Source organism: Macaca fascicularis, chromosome 9 (genome assembly GCF_037993035.2).
Source record: "Macaca fascicularis isolate 582-1 chromosome 9, T2T-MFA8v1.1".
NCBI classification, from domain to species: domain Eukaryota; kingdom Metazoa; phylum Chordata; class Mammalia; order Primates; family Cercopithecidae; genus Macaca; species Macaca fascicularis.
The window spans coordinates 125,482,186-125,500,765 of NC_088383.1; the positions used below are offsets into that span (position 1 = coordinate 125,482,186).

At 41.4% G+C, this 18,580-nt stretch overlaps 1 protein-coding gene across 1 annotated transcript in view; it reads left to right on the plus strand.

Moving 5' to 3' along the window:
- Positions 1-12,346, plus strand: part of PNLIPRP3 (pancreatic lipase related protein 3) — a 50,504-nt gene extending 38,158 nt beyond the window's left edge. The window contains exons 8-12 of the mRNA XM_005566529.4: positions 118-236; positions 3,264-3,396; positions 6,160-6,271; positions 11,025-11,192; positions 11,475-12,346. Coding sequence (XP_005566586.3) covers positions 118-236; positions 3,264-3,396; positions 6,160-6,271; positions 11,025-11,192; positions 11,475-11,556 — 614 coding nt within the window. The 3' untranslated portion in view covers positions 11,557-12,346. The remainder of the gene's footprint in view (positions 1-117; positions 237-3,263; positions 3,397-6,159; positions 6,272-11,024; positions 11,193-11,474) is intronic.
- Positions 12,347-18,580: the final 6,234 nt, after the last annotated feature.

Here is an 18,580-nt window from a genome sequence, read left to right on the forward strand (position 1 = left end):
ACAAAAGGTCTGGCCCTCGCAACTCAAGAGACTGCCACTTACAGTTACTCTAAGAAATGGTTTATGCTACCAGTTATCAGTTAATTGCTATCAGTTAATTGGGAATTGTTTTCACAGAAATGGCTTCCTTCTTTGACTGTAACCATGCCCGAAGTCATCAATTTTATGCTGAAAGCATTCTTAATCCTGATGCATTTATTGCTTATCCTTGTAGATCCTACACATCTTTTAAAACAGTAAGTAAATCATCTTACTTGGAATTTAATTATAAAGTAATTTTTTGAAACACAATCGTCCAGCTAAACATTAGGGTTTTGAGTAGGTAGCAAAAAAAATACACCTGCCATTTTGAGAAATAATGGATTGTTTCTGTGCTGAGTACTGAACAGTAGCTGGGATTGCTGGAGGGTTGAAATAACTCAACCAACTGTTTATATTATGGTTGTTTCAGCTCTTTTGAAGATTATATACAATTTTGCTTTTTTGGCCATTTGTTGTGCAGTAATTAGGTGCTACTGTGTAACAGGCATAAGTCTAGGGCAAAAATATTTCTGCATATATATTTTAAATGTCATCTTCAAAGATGCCTTAAGAAGGCTGAACTAATCAATAGCTACAACCAAACATATTACTATTTACTTGGAATATGAATATTATTTTATTAAAATGTAATTATTTATACAGAGCAGAACTAAGGCATAGATAGCTCAGAGGAGTTTCACACAGATCAATATGTGACAAACTACCAAATCTGATTTTACTTGAGTAAAAGAAAGAAAATCTATTTTATAGTGGGAAATGGAAAAGATCTTCATTCTTGTGCTTTAGAGACCTAATCCCCTGTTTTATCACGGTAGAAAATGTGGGTGTTCAGCCGAAGTTTATGGTAAATAATAGTACTTTGCAAATAAGCGCTGTGTTGTGACATGATGACGCATTTCCCTCTTGCTGCAGAACTTGGCAGATGGATGAGTTTAGGCCATGCTCTCAGTTTCCTGCCATTCTCAGAAAGCTTGACAGCCAAACATTAGCATTTCCCACGTATCCTCCTTCTCCCCTCTCTTCTTCCTGCTGTGGCTGCTGCTCTGAGCACCCAAGGGATCCTAGCATTTACTTCTAGTGGAAGCAGGCCCTTGGAGTCATTGTATATTTGGAGATAAGAGTTAATCTGCCAAATTGGAGAACACTTAGAAGCTAGCTCATGCCACATGGATGCTACATGTGGTTACAAACTGTTAGAATGAATCAATTTCCTCAACATATTTTATTGTACTGTACCCAAACAGTCATACAATCAAAGTAAGTCAGAGCCAGCAGTGGCATGCACCTGTAGTCTCAGCTACTTGGGAGGCTAAGGCAGGAGATCTCTTAAGCCCAGACATTCAAGGCTACAGTGCGCTATGATCATGCCTCTGAATAACAACTGCATTCCAGCCTAGGTGACAAATTGAGACCCCATCTCAAAAAGTAAGTAAATAAATAAATAGGATGTTACTGTAATCCTAGCCTAAATGTCCATGGTTTATTAAATTAAAAGTTCAAAGCCTAAAATAGCAAATATTCAATCACTGCTACCCATGGTTTTTTTTTTTTGTTTGTTTGTTTGTTTGTTTTTTGAGACGGAGTCTCGCTCTTTCACCCAGGATGGAGTACAGTGGCATGATCTGGCTCACTGCAAGCTCCGCCTCCTGGGTTCACACCATTCTTCTGCCTCAGCCTCCTGAGTAGCTGGGACTACAGGCACGCACCACCACGCCCGGCTAAGTTTTTTTTTTTTTTTTGGTATTTTTTAGTAGAGACGGGGTTTCACTGTGGTCTCAATCTCCTGACCTCGTGATCCACTAGCCTCAGCCTCCCAAAGTGCTGGGATTACAGGCATGAGCCACCGCGCCCAGCTGCTACCCATGTTTTTTAAATGTTCACATTCCATTCCTTTTCCTTTAGATTTTTAAAATATACCAATAAAATTAAAGAAGCCAAGGACCTTATATTCCCATCATTCCTTTCCCTAAGGCAGAGTTGAATTTGATATATATCAAATAAATGCTATCATGTTAGAAGTACATTTCTGGATTTGCTGTTTTCATTAAATATCATAAATATAAAATTTGAAATCTATATTGATGTACATAGACCTGATGTATTTATTTTATAGGAATCAGTCGTAATTTATTGATTCGTTCCCCTACTAATGTGAGTTTTGATTGTTTCCAGTTTTTGCTGTTAAAAACAATGTCTACCAACTCTGCCATCTTTGTATGTCTCCTTATGTGCTTGAGTGGAATTCCTTCATGGCATACAACAGAAGTGAAATTATCAAAGCATACATATATTTCCTTCCTTATTAGACATTACCAAATCACTGTTTAAAATGTCTGTTGATTGCTAAAGAAAAATACAAATGAAGGCCACAATTTAGATATAACCCAAGGCCACCCAGAACCACATAGCCAAAACCAAGTCATGCTGATTTCCCAGAAACACCAGCTTTAATCATAAATGAAACAAAAAAACGTGAGCTTTACCAGCTTGTCAGCATGATTCAGGGAAATTAAACCAATCAGCTATAGACAAATCAACATAAATATCTCTACTTGCCCTAGAGAAGAATGTTAATGTAGAATAGCCAATCACATAAAAAGGTCAAAATACTTCCGTCTTTATAAACTATCCTGTGACTGCTGTAAGCGGGGGCTTCTTACCATTTTCAGTTTGAAGTCTCCCAGCTCAAGGACTGTTCTTTTGTGTGCACAGCAAACTTTTAAAAATTTAAAAATTTGATCTGATTATGTTTTTGACGTTTTAAAAATTATATTCCAGACTGGGAATGCAGTGAAGAATAATACAGCTTTCCAGCAAAAGCGAAGGAGAATTCCCCTATTACACGTATTCAGTGTTGCCAATTGCTTTAATGTTTGCAAATCTGTTGAATATGAAATTATACCTTGTTTTAATTAACACATTCCTGACAACTAGTAAGATTGAGTATCTTTTTTATATACTTATTGACTATTTGAGTTTCCTCTTCTGTGGATTGTCTATTCATATCATCTACCCATTTTTCTAACAGGGAGTTTCTCTTTTTCCCTCAGTTGCTTTTGTTTTATTTTTGAAAACAGACATGGTGGCCTGTTAGGCACTTTTAAAATGCGTATCTATTTAGATACTTGAGATGTATTATTATTTAATAATATATCACGCGTTTTATTGAAGGGCAACATTTCTAATTATGTAAGTAATCACCTTTCATTTTCTGTCATCAGGGAAATTGCTTCTTTTGTCCCAAAGAAGGTTGCCCAACAATGGGTCATTTTGCTGATAGATTTCACCTCAAAAATATGAAGACTAATGGATTATATTATTTTTTAAACACAGGGTCTCTTTCCCCATTTGCCCGTAAGTATTATAGCTAAGTTTTATTGTAATGCTTTAAGGTACTTATCTTTAAAAATTCAACAGTTTTTACTGAGTGTCTACTAAATAATTGGGCATTGGGCCAGACTGGGAATTCAGTGAAGAACAACACAGTGAGGTCTTTAACTGAGTTTAGGCTAATGGGAAAGACAGCAAGTAAAATCTCAGTTCCAATCCTGAGTAATAAACTTTCTCTTAGGAAACATTCAAGATATGTGCAGAGCATAAAGGTCAGGGAGCCTTTCTAAGCTGACTCCTGTAGGATGAGTAAGAGGGAGAAGGAAAGTAGGAGTATTCTAGGCAGAAGGGACCACATCTGTAAATGCCTGGAAGTCAGAGAGAGCAGAAACTGAAAGAAGCCCCTGCCAGGATTGTAGAGACCGGGAGGACAGTGATAGGAGATGAAGTGGGAGAGACAAATTGGTACAGATAATGAGGGATGGGCCTTGTGTCCCAAGTGGAGAGGTTGGGCTTTGTCTGTGGGTGAATGGAAAGCCATTGAAGGGTATTAAGAATTACCAGATTATTTTTATTTTTAGAAAAATCACTTTAGTTTCTGCATGGATTAGAAGGCCACAAGATGGAAGCAGGGTGCCTGTTAGATAATTATTGCCGGCCGGGCGCGGTGGCTCAAGCCTGTAATCCCAGCACTTTGGGAGGCCGAGACGGGCGGATCACGAGGTCAGGAGATCGAGACCATCCTGGCTAATATGGTGAAACCCCGTCTCTACTAAAAAATACAAAAAACTAGCCGGGCGAGGTGGTGGGCGCCTGTAGTCCCAGCTACTCGGGAGGCTGAGGCAGGAGAATGGCGTAAACCCGGGAGGCGGAGCTTGCAGTGAGCTGAGATCCGGCCACTGCACTCCAGCCTGGGCGACAAAGCGAGACTCCGTCTCAAAAAAAAAAAAAAAAAAAAAAAAAGATAATTATTGCCACAATTCAGGGAGAAAAAAAAAAAGTAGAGAGGTTGCAAAGATAGAAGGTAGAAGCAAAATGGATCTAGGTGAATGGATTTAAAAATGCAGAAAAGTAAGGCGTCAAGGACAGTTCTGGCTGTGGATGAGGTGTCATTCTCTGAGCTTGACGACACAGGAAGAAAGGCTAGTGTGGAGCAAGATGATGGGCTAGTTTCTCACATGTGACTTTGGAGCTGCCTTTAGAGTTTGAGAGTATGTGTGCCCCATGAGGCAGGTAGAGATAGGGATCTCAGCCTCTGGAAATGGATGTGTTCTACAGAGATTTGGGAGTCACTCAGCCTGTAGTCAGTGTGGTGAAAGTGGATGATGTCCTTACCCAAGAAGAATGTGCCAGATGAGAAGGAAAGAGAGCAGAGAAAGAGGCCCCTGCAAAGGAGACTGAAGAATGGGCAGAGAGAAGGAAGACCAGTGAAGGTTATCGTTAATAGAGCCAAAGAAAGAAAGATGAGGAGGAAGAGAGGAGACATATGCCACAGCAAATTGTTTTGTTTTTTTTTTTTTTGAGACGGAGTCTCCCTCTGTTGCCCAGGCTGGAGTGCAGTGGTGCGATCTCAGTTCACTGCAAGCTCCGCCTCTCTGGTTCAGACCATTCTCCTGCCTCAGCCTCCTGAGTAGCTGGGACTACAGGTGCACGCCACCACGCGTGGCTAATTTTTTGTACTTTTAGTAGAGACGGGGTTTCACCATGTTAGCCAGGATGGTCTCGATCTCCTGACCTCGTGATCTGCCCGTCTCGGCCTCCCAAAGTGCTAGGATTACAGGCGTGATCCCCTGCTCCTGGCCCACTACAAATATTTTTATGACTTCTAAGAATGGAAGTCCTGTGTCTTCTTTTGTCTATTTCCTTTGTATTGTGGTCAAATGAGACAGGGCCCCACAGAGGCTCATTGGGTGAAGAAACAATTCAACCCTTACTGAGCTTGGCTAGGGTGGTTTCAGTGGAGAGATAGCAGGGGGACCCAGATTCCAGTAGAAAAATAGCAGGGGGACCCAGATTCCAGTAGAATAGGCTGAGAAGAGAAAGAAAATTCTTTGACAATGATTAACTCAGGAATTGAAATTCCTCTCTGGTAGGTTTCTTTCCCTTTTCAATTCTTTTTCAAAGAAGAATTGCATTGTTTTAGTTTGTTATTAAGCATACAGTAATTTAAGAATTCAATAAAAAGATCTGTTTAGCTCTAGATGTAAAAATTTACATTTGACCATTTACAAGGGAATGATCCTACTGACAGATACTATATTGATCTGTATCTATGTGTACTGGGCATTCTTAGCACATATCCCTGCAGGAGAAGAAGAATGACTCGCTTTGCCTCTAAATGATTATAAAAGCACACGTCTTCTTGCCCAATAGGTTTCCTAGGTTTTTCTGGATTAATTGTCACACTACGGCAAATAAAAATTTGGCTATAGAAAGTATACATGCTATATATATGCCACACAATACAAAGGAAATAGACAAAAGAAGACACAGGACTTCCCTTTTTAAAAGTGATAACAATACCTGGAAAAATAAAGAATGTTCTTTTAAAAATATTATTAAACTATTTTTTTCTGGAAAATTAAAATGTGGCCCATAATGTGTATTTTTAAATGTAGTTTTTCACCAAATTCACTGAAACTAAAGTTGTATTTTTGCATGAATATGTGCAGCACTGTTCAAATACAACCCTGAAAATTGTATTTCCATTAAAGGATCCAGGATGTCATACTTCCCATGTGTTTTTAACCCTTTCTCTCCCTTTCTTTCTTGTTTCCTTATATCTAGGTTGGAGGCACAGATTGTCTGTTAAACTCAGAGGAAGCAAAGTCACTCAAGGGACTGTCTTTCTTCGTGTAGGCGGGACAATTGGGAAAACTGGGGAGGTTGCCATTGCCAGGTAGGCACAGTGAGAAACTGACGCTTTGCACCGTGCTGGGGGCTCAGTAACACTCAGTGAGACTGGCTCAGTAAGCTGTTCAGTCTTCTCTTTTCCTATAATTCCACAGGCTACCATGTTATCTTTGATTCTTCTTTTTACTTCACGTTTTCCAAATATAAAGTAGAAATCATAATATGTATTTTCTCTACAGTTCCAACTAGAAACAGAAAATGTTAGGAAATGATAACATGAAAATACAGATCTAGATAATAGAGCAAGTGGAAAAAAACTGACAGTATTCAAGGTATATTTTTAATCCCATTCACTTAATATTATACAAATATAAGCATATAGTTTTCTTTGTGTAAGTAACACATGAGACATTTATATAAATTGCTAAATTTCTAATAAGCTGTCTAAGCATTACCCACAGATACAGGACATGTGTTAGAATAGTCAGAGGTTAAAAATAATCTAGTTCAGATGTTCCTTTTGTATCTTTTGCTAAAGCCTCCTTTTATCTTGAAATTTGCTTAATCTTTTATTTACTCAGCCTTAGCATTTTTGTATTATGTTCATGTCCATTATTTTATTCTGTAATTTATGTCAGAATTAACATTATACATACTAATTAGATGCAACCTGTTTTGCAAACAGATGAATGGATTAGGTGTTTTATCTCTGTGATTTCCATCATCCTCAAACACTGGGCACAGGCACGAACGGCAGAGATTTTTTGGTTATTTTGTCAGTTGAGAGATGCATCAGTTTTATCACTGGCAGAGTTTCTGCACGTCATCTTGCCTTGGTCCAACTGTCTGTAAATATAAGCTCAGTGAGTGATGATCTGGATCCTGGTTGGTGCACAGGCTCCAGCCCACCCTTCTTCTAGCCATGTCTCCCACCATTTGGCTTTGTTCCACCTTCAGTTCAGCGAGGCTACACTGTTTGCACTACCCAGCACTGAATAGATCTCACCCTTACCTTTCTTCAGGACTTCACCCATGCTGTTCCTTTGTTGCAGATACTTTTTCCTGTCTGCTATTTTGTTTCTACCTGTTCTTCATGGCTCCATCAAGCCTCCCTCTGAGAGCAGTTCAGCACAATCATGTGCCTGTGGTTTTGAGGCTCACAGGATGCTGGATAAAAGCTGTGTGATTTGTACCCTTCACAGAGGCACCTAACCTGGGGCAGCTGGCGATGAATATGCAGTTTCTGCCTCTTTTAAGATTTGTGAGAGCGTTTCCACATCTCTGTTCTTTTGATAACGGCCGAAGAAGCTGTTTGTAATGCTGTTGCATAGTTACCCAATCCTCTTTTAAGAAAAAGTAAGCATTGAAGGTTCACAGCAGATTTCTCATCTTGAAATGAAGTCAGCTAGCTAAATTTGTATGCTGGTCTAGTTCTATTCTTCAGACAAGTTTTATAAGTCCAGCTTCTCCATGCTTATGGATAGGAAGAATCAATATCATTAAAATGACAATATCAATAACATGAAAAGACAGATCTAGATAATCGAGCAAGTGGAAAAAAATTGATAGCATATAAGGTATATTTTTAATCCCATTCATTTAATACTATACAAATATGAGCATATATTTTTATTTGTGCAACTCACAAATAAATAAGACCGTTATATAAATTGCTAAATTTCTTTTTCTTTTCTTTTTTTTTTGAGATAGAATCTTGCTCTGTCACCCAGGTTGGAGTGTAGTGGTCTGATCTTGCCTCATTGCAACCTCCCCTTCCCGGGTTCAAGTGATTATCCTGCCTCAGCCTCCTGAGTAACTGGGATTACGCGTGCCCACCACCATGCCTGGCTAATTTTTGTATTTTTAGTAGAGACAGGGTTCACTATGTTTGCCAGGCTGATCTCAACCTCCTAGCCTCAAGTGATCTGAGCACCTCAGCCTCCCAAAATACTGGCATTATAGGCCTGAGCCCACTGCGCCTGGCCAAATTGCTAAATTTCTAATAGGCTATCTACTGCCCAAAGCAATTTATAGATTCAATGCACCATTGAGTTTATTCACAGAACTAAAAAAAACCATTTTAAAATTGATATGGAACCAAAAAAAATAAATAAATAAAAAGAGCCCGAATAGCCAAGACTATCCTAAGCAAAAAGAACAAAGCTAGAGGCATCATGCTACCTGACTTCAAACTACACTACAGGGCCATCGTACTGCTACAAAAACAGACACATAGACCAATTCAATAGAGTAGAAAATCCAGAAATAAGGCCACATACCTATAGTTATCTGATCTTTGACAAATCTGTCAAAAACAAGCAATGGAGAAAGAATCTCCTACTCAATAAATGGTGCTGGGATACCTGGTTAGCCATAAGCCAAAGGTACTGTAACTGGACCTCTTGCTTACACCATATATTACAAGAATTAACTCAAGATAGATTAAAGACTTAAATGTAAAACCCAGAACTATAAAAACTCTGGAAGACAACTTAGGTAATACCACTGAGGACATAGGCCCAGGCAAAGATTTCATGATGAAGATGGCGAAAGCAATTGCAATGAAAGCAAAAATTAACAAACGGAAACTAATTAAACTAAAGAGCTTCTGCACAGCAAAAGAAACTATCAACAGAGTGAACAGACAACCTACAGAATGGGAGAAAACTTTGGCAACCTATCCATCTGACAAATGTCTAATATCCCACATCTATAAGGAACTTAAATAAATTTACAAGGCAAAAACAAACAACTACATTACCAAGTGGGCAAAGGACATCAACAGACACTTTTCAAAAGAAGACATACACATGACCATCAAGCATATGAAAAAAAGCCCAACATCACTGATCATTAAAGAAATGCAAATCAAAATTATAATAAGATACCATCTCACATCAGTCAGAATGGCTATTATTAAAAGTCAAAAAATAACATACTGAGGTTTTGGAGAAAAAGGAACACTTACACACTGCTGGTTGGAATGTAAATTTGTTCAACCATTGTGGAAGGCCTCAAGGACCTAAAGACAGAAATATCGTTTGACCCAGCAATCACGTTTCTGATTATATACCCAAAGGAATAGAAATTGTTCTATTGTAAAGACACATGCATGCCTATGTTAATGCAGCACTATTCATAATAGCAAAGACGTGGAATCAACCCACATGTCCATCAATGACAGACTAGATAAAGAAAATGTGGTACCTATATACCATGGAATACTATGCAGCCATAAAAAAGAATGAGATCATGTCCTTCGCAGGAACATGGATGGAGCTGGAGGCCATTATCCTTAGCAAACTAGTGCAGGAACAGGAAACCAAATACTGAATATTCTCACTTATAAGTGGGAGCTAAATGATGAGAACACACAGACACATACAACGAAACAACACACACTGGGACCTACCAGAGGGTGAAGGGTGGGAGGAGGGCGAGGATCAGGAAAAATAGTTAATGGGTACTAGGCTTAATATGTGGGTGATGAAGTAATCTGTACAACAGACCCCCATGACACATGTTTACCTAGGTACCTGCACATGTACCCCTGACCTTAAGTGTTAATAAAAAAAAAAGTCCAGCTTCACCATAGGTTATATCTTAGCTAACTGGACTTCTAAAGACATAAAGGGCTGCATTGTATGGGCACTGAGTGAAGATAGTTCTTGGAATAACAGAAAGATTACCCTTAAGAATTTGGAAGAACAGTTTCCTCTGGTAATTAAATCAATTAATTCCACTAGTAATATAATAAGACAGACCCTAGAAACAGCAATATTCATTCGTTAATTCATTCAGCAAATATGTAGGTGCCTACACTGTGCCAGGAACTGTTCTAATTGCTGGGGATGCAGACACAGTTCCTTCTTTCACAGAGCTAATATTGCAGTTTGAGTAGACAAATGATACATTAACAGAAGAATGGTTTTAAGTTATGAAGAAATAAGGAAAGGTGATACAGTATGGAGCAACATGGGGACAAATTTAGTTATGGTTGTAGCTTAATCATTTACTAACTAGAGTTTAATTTATGTTGCCAACACAACAAAAAAGGGACTGTTTCATCAGAAGGAGAATATTAGCAATAGCCATAGGAAATGGGAGTCAGGAAGCTCTTCCGGAGGTAAGAGATGTTGGTTTGGGTGCCACGACCAATTTGGGTCACAGTGGAGAATTTTTGCATGATAGGGAAGAAACATGTCATTGGTTTCACTTTGGCTTGGATGGAACATACCTTATGCCTCGAGATATGGCACCTCTCTCTGCTCTATTGCTGTGATCAACAAAATGTCTTTTGATCACTAATTTGGTTACCCAATTCCTTTTATGTGGTTAAACAAGGTACCAGAAAAAGGGTACGGGAGCTTTCTGGTTAATCAAAGGGAGGCATTTCCACACTGTGAATTGGTGAACAGGCTTCTGGTTTATAGATAAGTCTCGTGTAAATTTAGTCCACTATTGAGAATTTCTTGATTTCCTGGTGTCAGTATAATCTGGTTTCTGATACTACAAAGCCAAGACCAGATCTTTCACTGTGGAGAAATCACAATAATGCCTCTCTAGGTATTCTCTAAAAATCACCTAGCCAAGCTTTCCATTTACTTCACCCTTCTTTCAAACTTCAGAACCATGCTATTCTGAGATGCTGATCAATACACATGGAAAGAATAAATCTCCTACAAGCAAATGCTAGCAAATACAAGTTTCTCTTCCATAGTGCATGCACAGATGTGTTTTCTTTCATTCAGTGCTGTGAACAGCCAGTGCAAACTTATGAGTCTTATTTTTGTTTATAGTGGAAAACTTGAGCCAGGCATGACTTACACGAAATTAATCGATGCAGATGTTAACGTTGGAAACATTACAAGTGTTCAGTTCATCTGGAAAAAACATTTGTTTGAAGATTCTCAGAATAAGTTGGGAGCAGAAATGGTGATAAATACATCTGGGAAATATGGATATAAGTAAGTATTGCTTTTTCCTTTTCATTTTAGTACTTTACATTTTATAAATGGTGTTTAAGCCCATAGATAATTTGAAATGTGCAGGTAGTATAAAAATTTATAGACTTTGAAATTTTGCAATTAAAGAAAAGGAAAATTTAAGAAACCAATGCTTTATTTGCAGAAGTGTTCAAACATAAGAATAACTCATTAAATCAGGGGATCTACCAATGTCTTTTTCTTCCCTTGCGTCAGGTTAAAATTTCTTTTTTTTTTTTTTTTTTTTGCCTTAAAAACTTTCAGATCTACCTTCTGTAGCCAAGACATTATGGGACCTAATATTCCCCAGAATCTGAAACCATGCCAACCTCAGATACAGTCTTGATGGATTTCTTTAGTAGGAGCAGTGAAGAAAAGTGTCTCCTTCCGCCTGGCATCCAGACCAAATGTAACCCTTGTAAATGACTCCCAGTCATTTGCAAGGGTCCTACTCAGAGTCAAGTACAGGTTTGGTTTTTTTCTGTGTAGAATGTTCATCTAATTGCACCTTAAAAACACACTGAACCCTGGGACAAAAGATAATTCCTGTGGCCTCTAGGAATCTGGATGTCAGTGACAAAATAGAGCTGTTTTGGAATTTTCCTGAATAAGAAGAGGTGATGCACATGTACGGTGAGTGTATAAACTCACTGGAAAAAAAGTGAGCCTCTGGTTTGCTGAGTTTTTGAAGTACATTTTCAGATAAAATAATCATTGTTCTAAAATTATATAAAACTATTTGTTATGTTGTTAAATCTTGCTGAGACAAATTATGACTATAGTGCATGATATATAGTAGATTATAACCTTGTGGGTTGATGTGTCTATCTAGTAATAATAAAAACTAATGAGATTGCACTAGTATTTCCAAGGTGTTCCTTGGTGTTCAGGGCGTGCATAAGAGAGATTTTAGAGCTTATCTCTTGTGTGTTCATCAGTTAGCAATGGGACCTGAAGTTCAACAACCCGGGGTATAGCCCCCTTCCTCCAAAAGTCCCTGCCACAGGAGAATTACTCCTCTCCGTGGGTCTTGAAGGCTCTATGGTGAATTTGTATCTAGCCTCAAGGCAGCATTTCATTTGTAAAGCACTTGGATAACCTTTTGTTCTTGCAATAACAATATTACAATATTTAAATATGTCCATTGTGGTTTTTTTTTTCTTTATGTTGCTTCAATTTCTTCCAAGTAAGTTGTCCTTAGCCAGCGAAAGGGAGAAATTTTGTATTTTCATTTGCTCTGCTTTCTATCACTAGGCTCAGTGTTTAGCCTATAGGTCTCTGCTATAAATATTGTTGGAGAGAAACGATGACAGATAACTCTGCAGAGGGTTTCTCGATTCTCCTTGGCGGCTCATTGCCAGCTGAACCTTCAGAAGGACCCGTGGATGTACATAAATAAATCTGTGCTGTGGCGGAAAGCAGAGAAGCAAGTGGGATACTCTCCCATTTTGCGAGTAAGGGATGGAAGATTACTGGGGAGAAGGAGGAAAATGGGTTCAGGGACATTTGGCATGATCCGGCGGTGTGTACTGCTCTCACTCGTGGGCTGCACATATTCACACCTAGGCCAATCCAGGAGCAGAGTGGTTATGAGTAAGCTCAGTAGAAGGGACTGAGCCGTTCTGAGTAATTGTGTCACAGTCCAGCATTCATTAGCAAGCCGGTGGTGAAGTCAGCACAGGCCCTCGGGGAGAGAAGTCTTCCTGAGAGCAGCTGTCCCGAGCCTGCGCAGGTCCCAAGGTGGAGGAAGAGTTATGGATCCGGCCGTGGCATTAGGCAACATGAGTACTAGCTGCCTCCTCACCCAAGAGGTCTCTAGGCTGGCTCCTTCAAGGCTTGAAAAGACTAATGGTAGTCAATTAACTTCCGAGAACCCTATTTTAATAAAGTATAGACTTACTGTCCTATAGTTCTTAATATCTGTCCTCTTTTTTGCATCATAAGAACGTGTGAGGATGAAAAATAGTGCATGAACTATCTAGACAAAGGAATTCCAAAAGTTCAAGGTGACGCCGTTATTTTCTGTGTGTGCTATTCCCTAAGGAAGCACTAAAAAAATGATTCCCTTTCCCTCTGAGTGCCCTGCATTATTGTAGCATAGCAATTATGGCCTACTACTGTTTGAGCAAGGACTATTACTGAATTGTTCTGCTTCCTGAATGAATGCTGAAAATGCAGTCCAATTACCCAATACTCCCTCCACTCTGTGACTATTAACACACTCATGCCTGGTCATCATATCACTCACAAATGCCCACCTCCAACTCGCCAAGCGGAATGTCCTCTTTGACCACAGCTGCCTCCCCTTCCGGCTTGCTGAGTGACATTTTTTTTTTTTTTTTCTGTTAGACAAAACCTTAACCTTGAATGCTTTCGGATTTCTTTTCTCCCGGCCGGCACCTGAAGTGCTGTTCGGACAGTGGTACCACAGAGAAGATGTTAATTAGAATGTATATGATATGATGTATATTGTGATCTGTACTGTCCTGAAATGCGTTTGACACCCCCTGCCCCAAACTCTTCTCCTACTTTATATAGAAAACAGATGCCATGATCAGACAGCAATCTCTACTCTTTTTGATCCAAACACATCAACTACTTACATCTGCATCCATTCTATCCTTTTTCTTTCTAATAGGGAAGCTGCTTCTTCTCTCCCAGGCTAATCCCTGCCTCTGTGTGGTGGACTCCACCCTCTCCTGCTTTCTCGGGAGCACTGCCCTACGGGTTACTTTTTCTTTCTCTTGTATGTTCAACTTCTCATTGCATCCAGTTTTTAAAATCTGAAGTCCTTGCCATTAGAAAATAAAATAAAATAAAATAAAATAAATCCTTCCCAGTCCTAAATTCCTCTCTGCTCCCATCTGACTTTAGAACAGCTCTCACCCAGATTTCCAATGACTACCAATCACTAAATCCAATAGGAAATTCTACTCATTTGCTCCCTCCCATGGCAGAGTTCAACACTGCTGTCAACTCCCGCCCACTCTCTCTCTCTTTTTAAAAATTAAAAAAAAAAAATTACTATTTTTGGCCAGGCATGGTGGCTCACACCTGTAATCCCAGCACTTCGGGAGGCCAAGGTGGGTGGATCACGAGGTCAGGAGATCGAGACCACAGTGAAACCCCATCTCTACTAAAATATACCAAAAAAAAAAAAAAAAAAAAATTAGCCGGGCATGGTGACATGTGCCTGTAGTCCCAGCTACTCAGGAGGTTGAGGCAGGAGAATGGCGTGAACCCGGGAGCTGGAGCTGGCAGTGAGCCGAGATCATGCCACTGCAGTCCAGGCTGGGCAACAGAGTGAGACTCTGTCTCAAAAAAAAAAAAAAAAAAAAGAAAGAAATTTATTTGTAGAAACTTTTAAATATTCACAACAACAAAGAAAGCAGTAAACTAGCACCCCCAGGTGCCTGTCAACCAGTTTAACAATTTTCATATATTGACAATCCTATTGTGTCTGGAATTGGTGGGTTCTTGGCCTCGCTGACTTCAAGAATGAAGCTGTGGACCTTCATGGTGAGTGTTACAGTTCTTAAAGGTGATGCGTCTGGAGTTGTTCATTCCTCCCGGTGGGTTCGTGGTCTCGCTGGCTTCAGGAGTGAAGCTACAGACCTTTGCAGTGAGTGTTACAGCTCACGAAGACGGCGTGGACCCAAAGAGTAAGCAGCAGCAAGATTTATTGCAAAGAGCAAATGAACAAAGCTTCCACAGTGTGGAAGGGGACCCAGCGGGTTGCCACTGGCAGGCTCAGGCAGCCTGCTTTTACTCCCTTATCTGGCCCCACTCACATCCTGCTGATTGGTCCATTTTACAGAGAGCTGATTGGTCCATTTTTTCAGAGAGCTGATTGGTCCGTTTTGACAGAGTGTTGATTGGTGCGTTTACAATCCCTGAGCTAGACACAGAGTGCTGATTGGTGCATTTACAATCCTCCAGCTAGACATGAAAGTTCTCCAAGTCCCCACTAGATTAGCTATACAGAGTCCTGACTGGTGCACTTACAAACCTTGAGCTAGACACAGGGTGCTGATTGGTGTGTTTACAAACCTTGAGCTAGACACAGAGTGCTGATTGATGTATTTACAATCCCTTAGCTAGACATAAAGGTTCTCCAAGTCCCCGCCAGATTAGCTAGATACAGAGTGCTGATTGGTGCATTTACAAATCTTGGGCTAGACACAGGGTGCTGATTGGTGTATTTACAATCCCTTAGCTAGACATAAAGATTCTCCAAGTCCCCACTAGACTCAGGAGCCCAGCTGGCTTCACCTAGTGGATCCCATGCCACGGCCGTGGGCAGAGCTGTCCGCCAGTCCCATGCTGCACCTACACTCCTCAGCCCTTGGGTGGTCGGTAGGACCGGGTTCCATGGAGCAGGGGTTGGCACTCGTCGGGGAGGCTCGGGCTGCGCAGGAGCCCACGGTGGTGGGGAGGCTTGGGCGTGGCAGGCTGCAGGTCCTGAGCCCTGCCCCATGAGGAGGCAGCTGAGGCCCAGCAAGAATTCGAGTGCAGCCCTGGCAGGCTGGCACTGCTGGGGGATCTGGCACACCCTCTACAGCTACTGGCCTGGGTGCTAAGCCCCTCACTGCCCAGGGCCAGCAGCGTCAGCCAGCCGTTCCAAGTGTGGGGGCCCACCGAGCCCACACCAACCCAGAACTCGCACTGGCCCATGAGCACTGCGTGCAGCCTCAGTTCCTGCCCACACCTCTCCCTCCACACCTCCCCGCAAGCAGAGAGAGCCAGCTGTGGCCTCAGCCAGCCCAGAGAGGGGCTCCCACAGTGCAGCAGCAGGCTGAAGGGCTCCTCAAGTGCAGCCAGAGTGGGCGCTGAGGCCGAGGAGGCGCCGAGAGTGAGCAAGGGCTGCAAGGGCTGCCAGCATGCTGTCACCTCTTAATCCCCCCTCTAAACACGACATCCCAACTGCTGTTGGGAATTTGGCGGATGACCACTGTAGCAACTTCCTGCTGGATAGGGGCAATGAAGGGGCCCTGCAGTTATAGTGCCCTCCAGAGGGGAGCTCTCTAGGCCAGTAAAAGTGCCAGCATGTCAGTCCAGGGGTCCTTGGTAGAAGTTGTTAGTTGAACTCATTTGGGGTTCCATTTGTAAGACCATCTGTAGCTTGATGGCCTCAATTCTAGAGGAAACAAATTTGACAAGAAGGTTGAAAATACAGGACCCAAAGATTAGTAACAGCAAGATGGCTGCCAAGGGACCTAGAAAGGGGAGAAATCATGTTGCCCAACTCCAGAGGTTGGTATAAGAGTTTGAAAGGTGTTGTCTGATTTCAGAAGCCTTTTCATGTAAACGCCAGGTGGCCTCTCCTACTATCCCTGACTGGTTAGTGTAAAAACAACACTCTTCCCCTAAGAAGGTGCAAAATCCTCCTTTCTCAGCAGTGAAGAGGTCTAGACTTCAGTGGTTTTGGAGAGTCACTGCTGCTAAAGAGTCTATTTGTGATTGCAAAGTAAAGATAGATTATGTTATTTCTTGCAAACTGTCTGAGAAATCCTTTAAGAGTGTGTGATAGTAGGACAATGAAGTAGATAAACCAGCTATTCTGGTTCCTATAGCAGTAGCCATTCCTAACCCTATAAGAAGGGGTATTGGTTGTATGGCTCTGCGCTGATGGACTTGAGCTTTGAGGTGTACTAATAAGGTCTGATTTCCTGGGGCAATATTAATGTTGGGACTTAGAAAGACTAAGGTGTAGGTGCCTGTCCAGTTAGTGGGGAGGCAGGTATAGGTGGATGTTCCACATAAGAAGAATTTACCTTGGCTGGGCAGACAGAACTGGTTATGTATGTTAAAAAGGTGTGTGAGTTTGTTGTTTTCATTTTCCCATACTCCTAGAGTACTTTCCAAGGTAGCTCCAGTAAGTGGCTGGAAAGCGGTGCTGGGAGCAAACTGACTGACTCCCTGTGTTATATTTTTCCCATTGGAGAAAGAAATGTTTTGTATCTACTAGGAACCATTCGAGAGAGTGATTGAAAGAGGGGATAAGAAGGCATTCACTAGTGGTGGGGGCACTGCTGCAGGGGGGTCCAGGGGTGAATGGTCATGTAGGGAGTGTGTTTGCCATTACAAAACCTGGAATGTTTGTTAAGCAGGGAGGAGGAGATGATTTTGGGGGAACCTGAGAAGCAGACAAGTCATCTGAATGGAGCTGTTTGGGGGACTCGGAAGTTACTATGATCAGTTGGGGCTTGAAGTTGTAGGGTGTAATTACACTGATATGTTAGTAGGTGCCCCAGAGGCAGGCCTGATAACAGGTTGCGTTGGATGCATAAAGGGGCTTGGAAAGTTAAGATAGTATTTGTGGTTACAGGGCCGTGTACGGGCTTTTCATTGCTTGTGTAATAGGTGAGGTTGGAAATTTAAGAACATAAAAGTTGGCCGGGCGCGGTGGCTCAAGCCTGTAATCCCAGCACTTTGGGAGGCCGAGACGGGCGGATCACGAGGTCAGGAGATCGAGACCATCCTGGCTAACATGGTGAAACCCCGTCTCTACTAAAAATACAAAAAACTAGCCGGGCGAGGTGGCGGGCGCCTGTAGTCCCAGCTACTCCGGAGGCTGAGGCAGGAGAATGGAGTAAACCCGGGAGGCGGAGCTTGCAGTGAGCTGAGATCCGGCCACTGCACTCCAGCCTGGGCGACAAAGCGAGACTCCGTCTCAAAAAAAAAAAAAAAAAAAGAACATAAAAGTTGGATTGCGCGTCCTGTTAGGGTATTCTTGGTCCTATTAGAGATGGGGAAGTCGGCTAATGATTGCATATTTAGAAGTTGGAAAGGGTCTTTTCCTTCATGATGAGGGTGGTAGGTTAAGTTGGTAAAGGCCCAGTTTTTTGAAGGAATTGGAGTGGCAACGAAGGCAGAGGTTGATGAAGAGATACAAAGTCAACAGTCATTTGCCAGGGAAGGATTGGATTGGTTTAACAGAGAGTGAGTTAAGTTGAGAGTCTTGTAGAGTTAATTAGGAGCTAGTGGAAGGGGAGGGGTGATTGTATGAGGTATCCAAGGAAGCAGGAGGAATAGACAGGCAAAGAGCAAATAGGAAGGTAAAGAGGGTGCTCTGGAAAACGAGATCATTTTATCTAGTCTGAGTTAGAGGTAGAAGTAAGTTGCTGTCAGAAGGAAGGAAGATAGAAAGAAGGTTGATGTGATTAGGATTTTCGTCCTGGCAGGAGCTACAGTATATAGTCCTATCACGAAGAGTATGGTTAGTATGCTGTTTTCACTTATCTTTTTTAAGGAGAAAGGGGTCTTTCCTCAGGATCAGTTGTAGGAGCCTTTTTAGTCTGGGATTTTCCTTCCAAAATAGGAGGTGCAAGTCCTCCAACGGTTCGCAGGTGTATCGAGGCTGGTCTGGC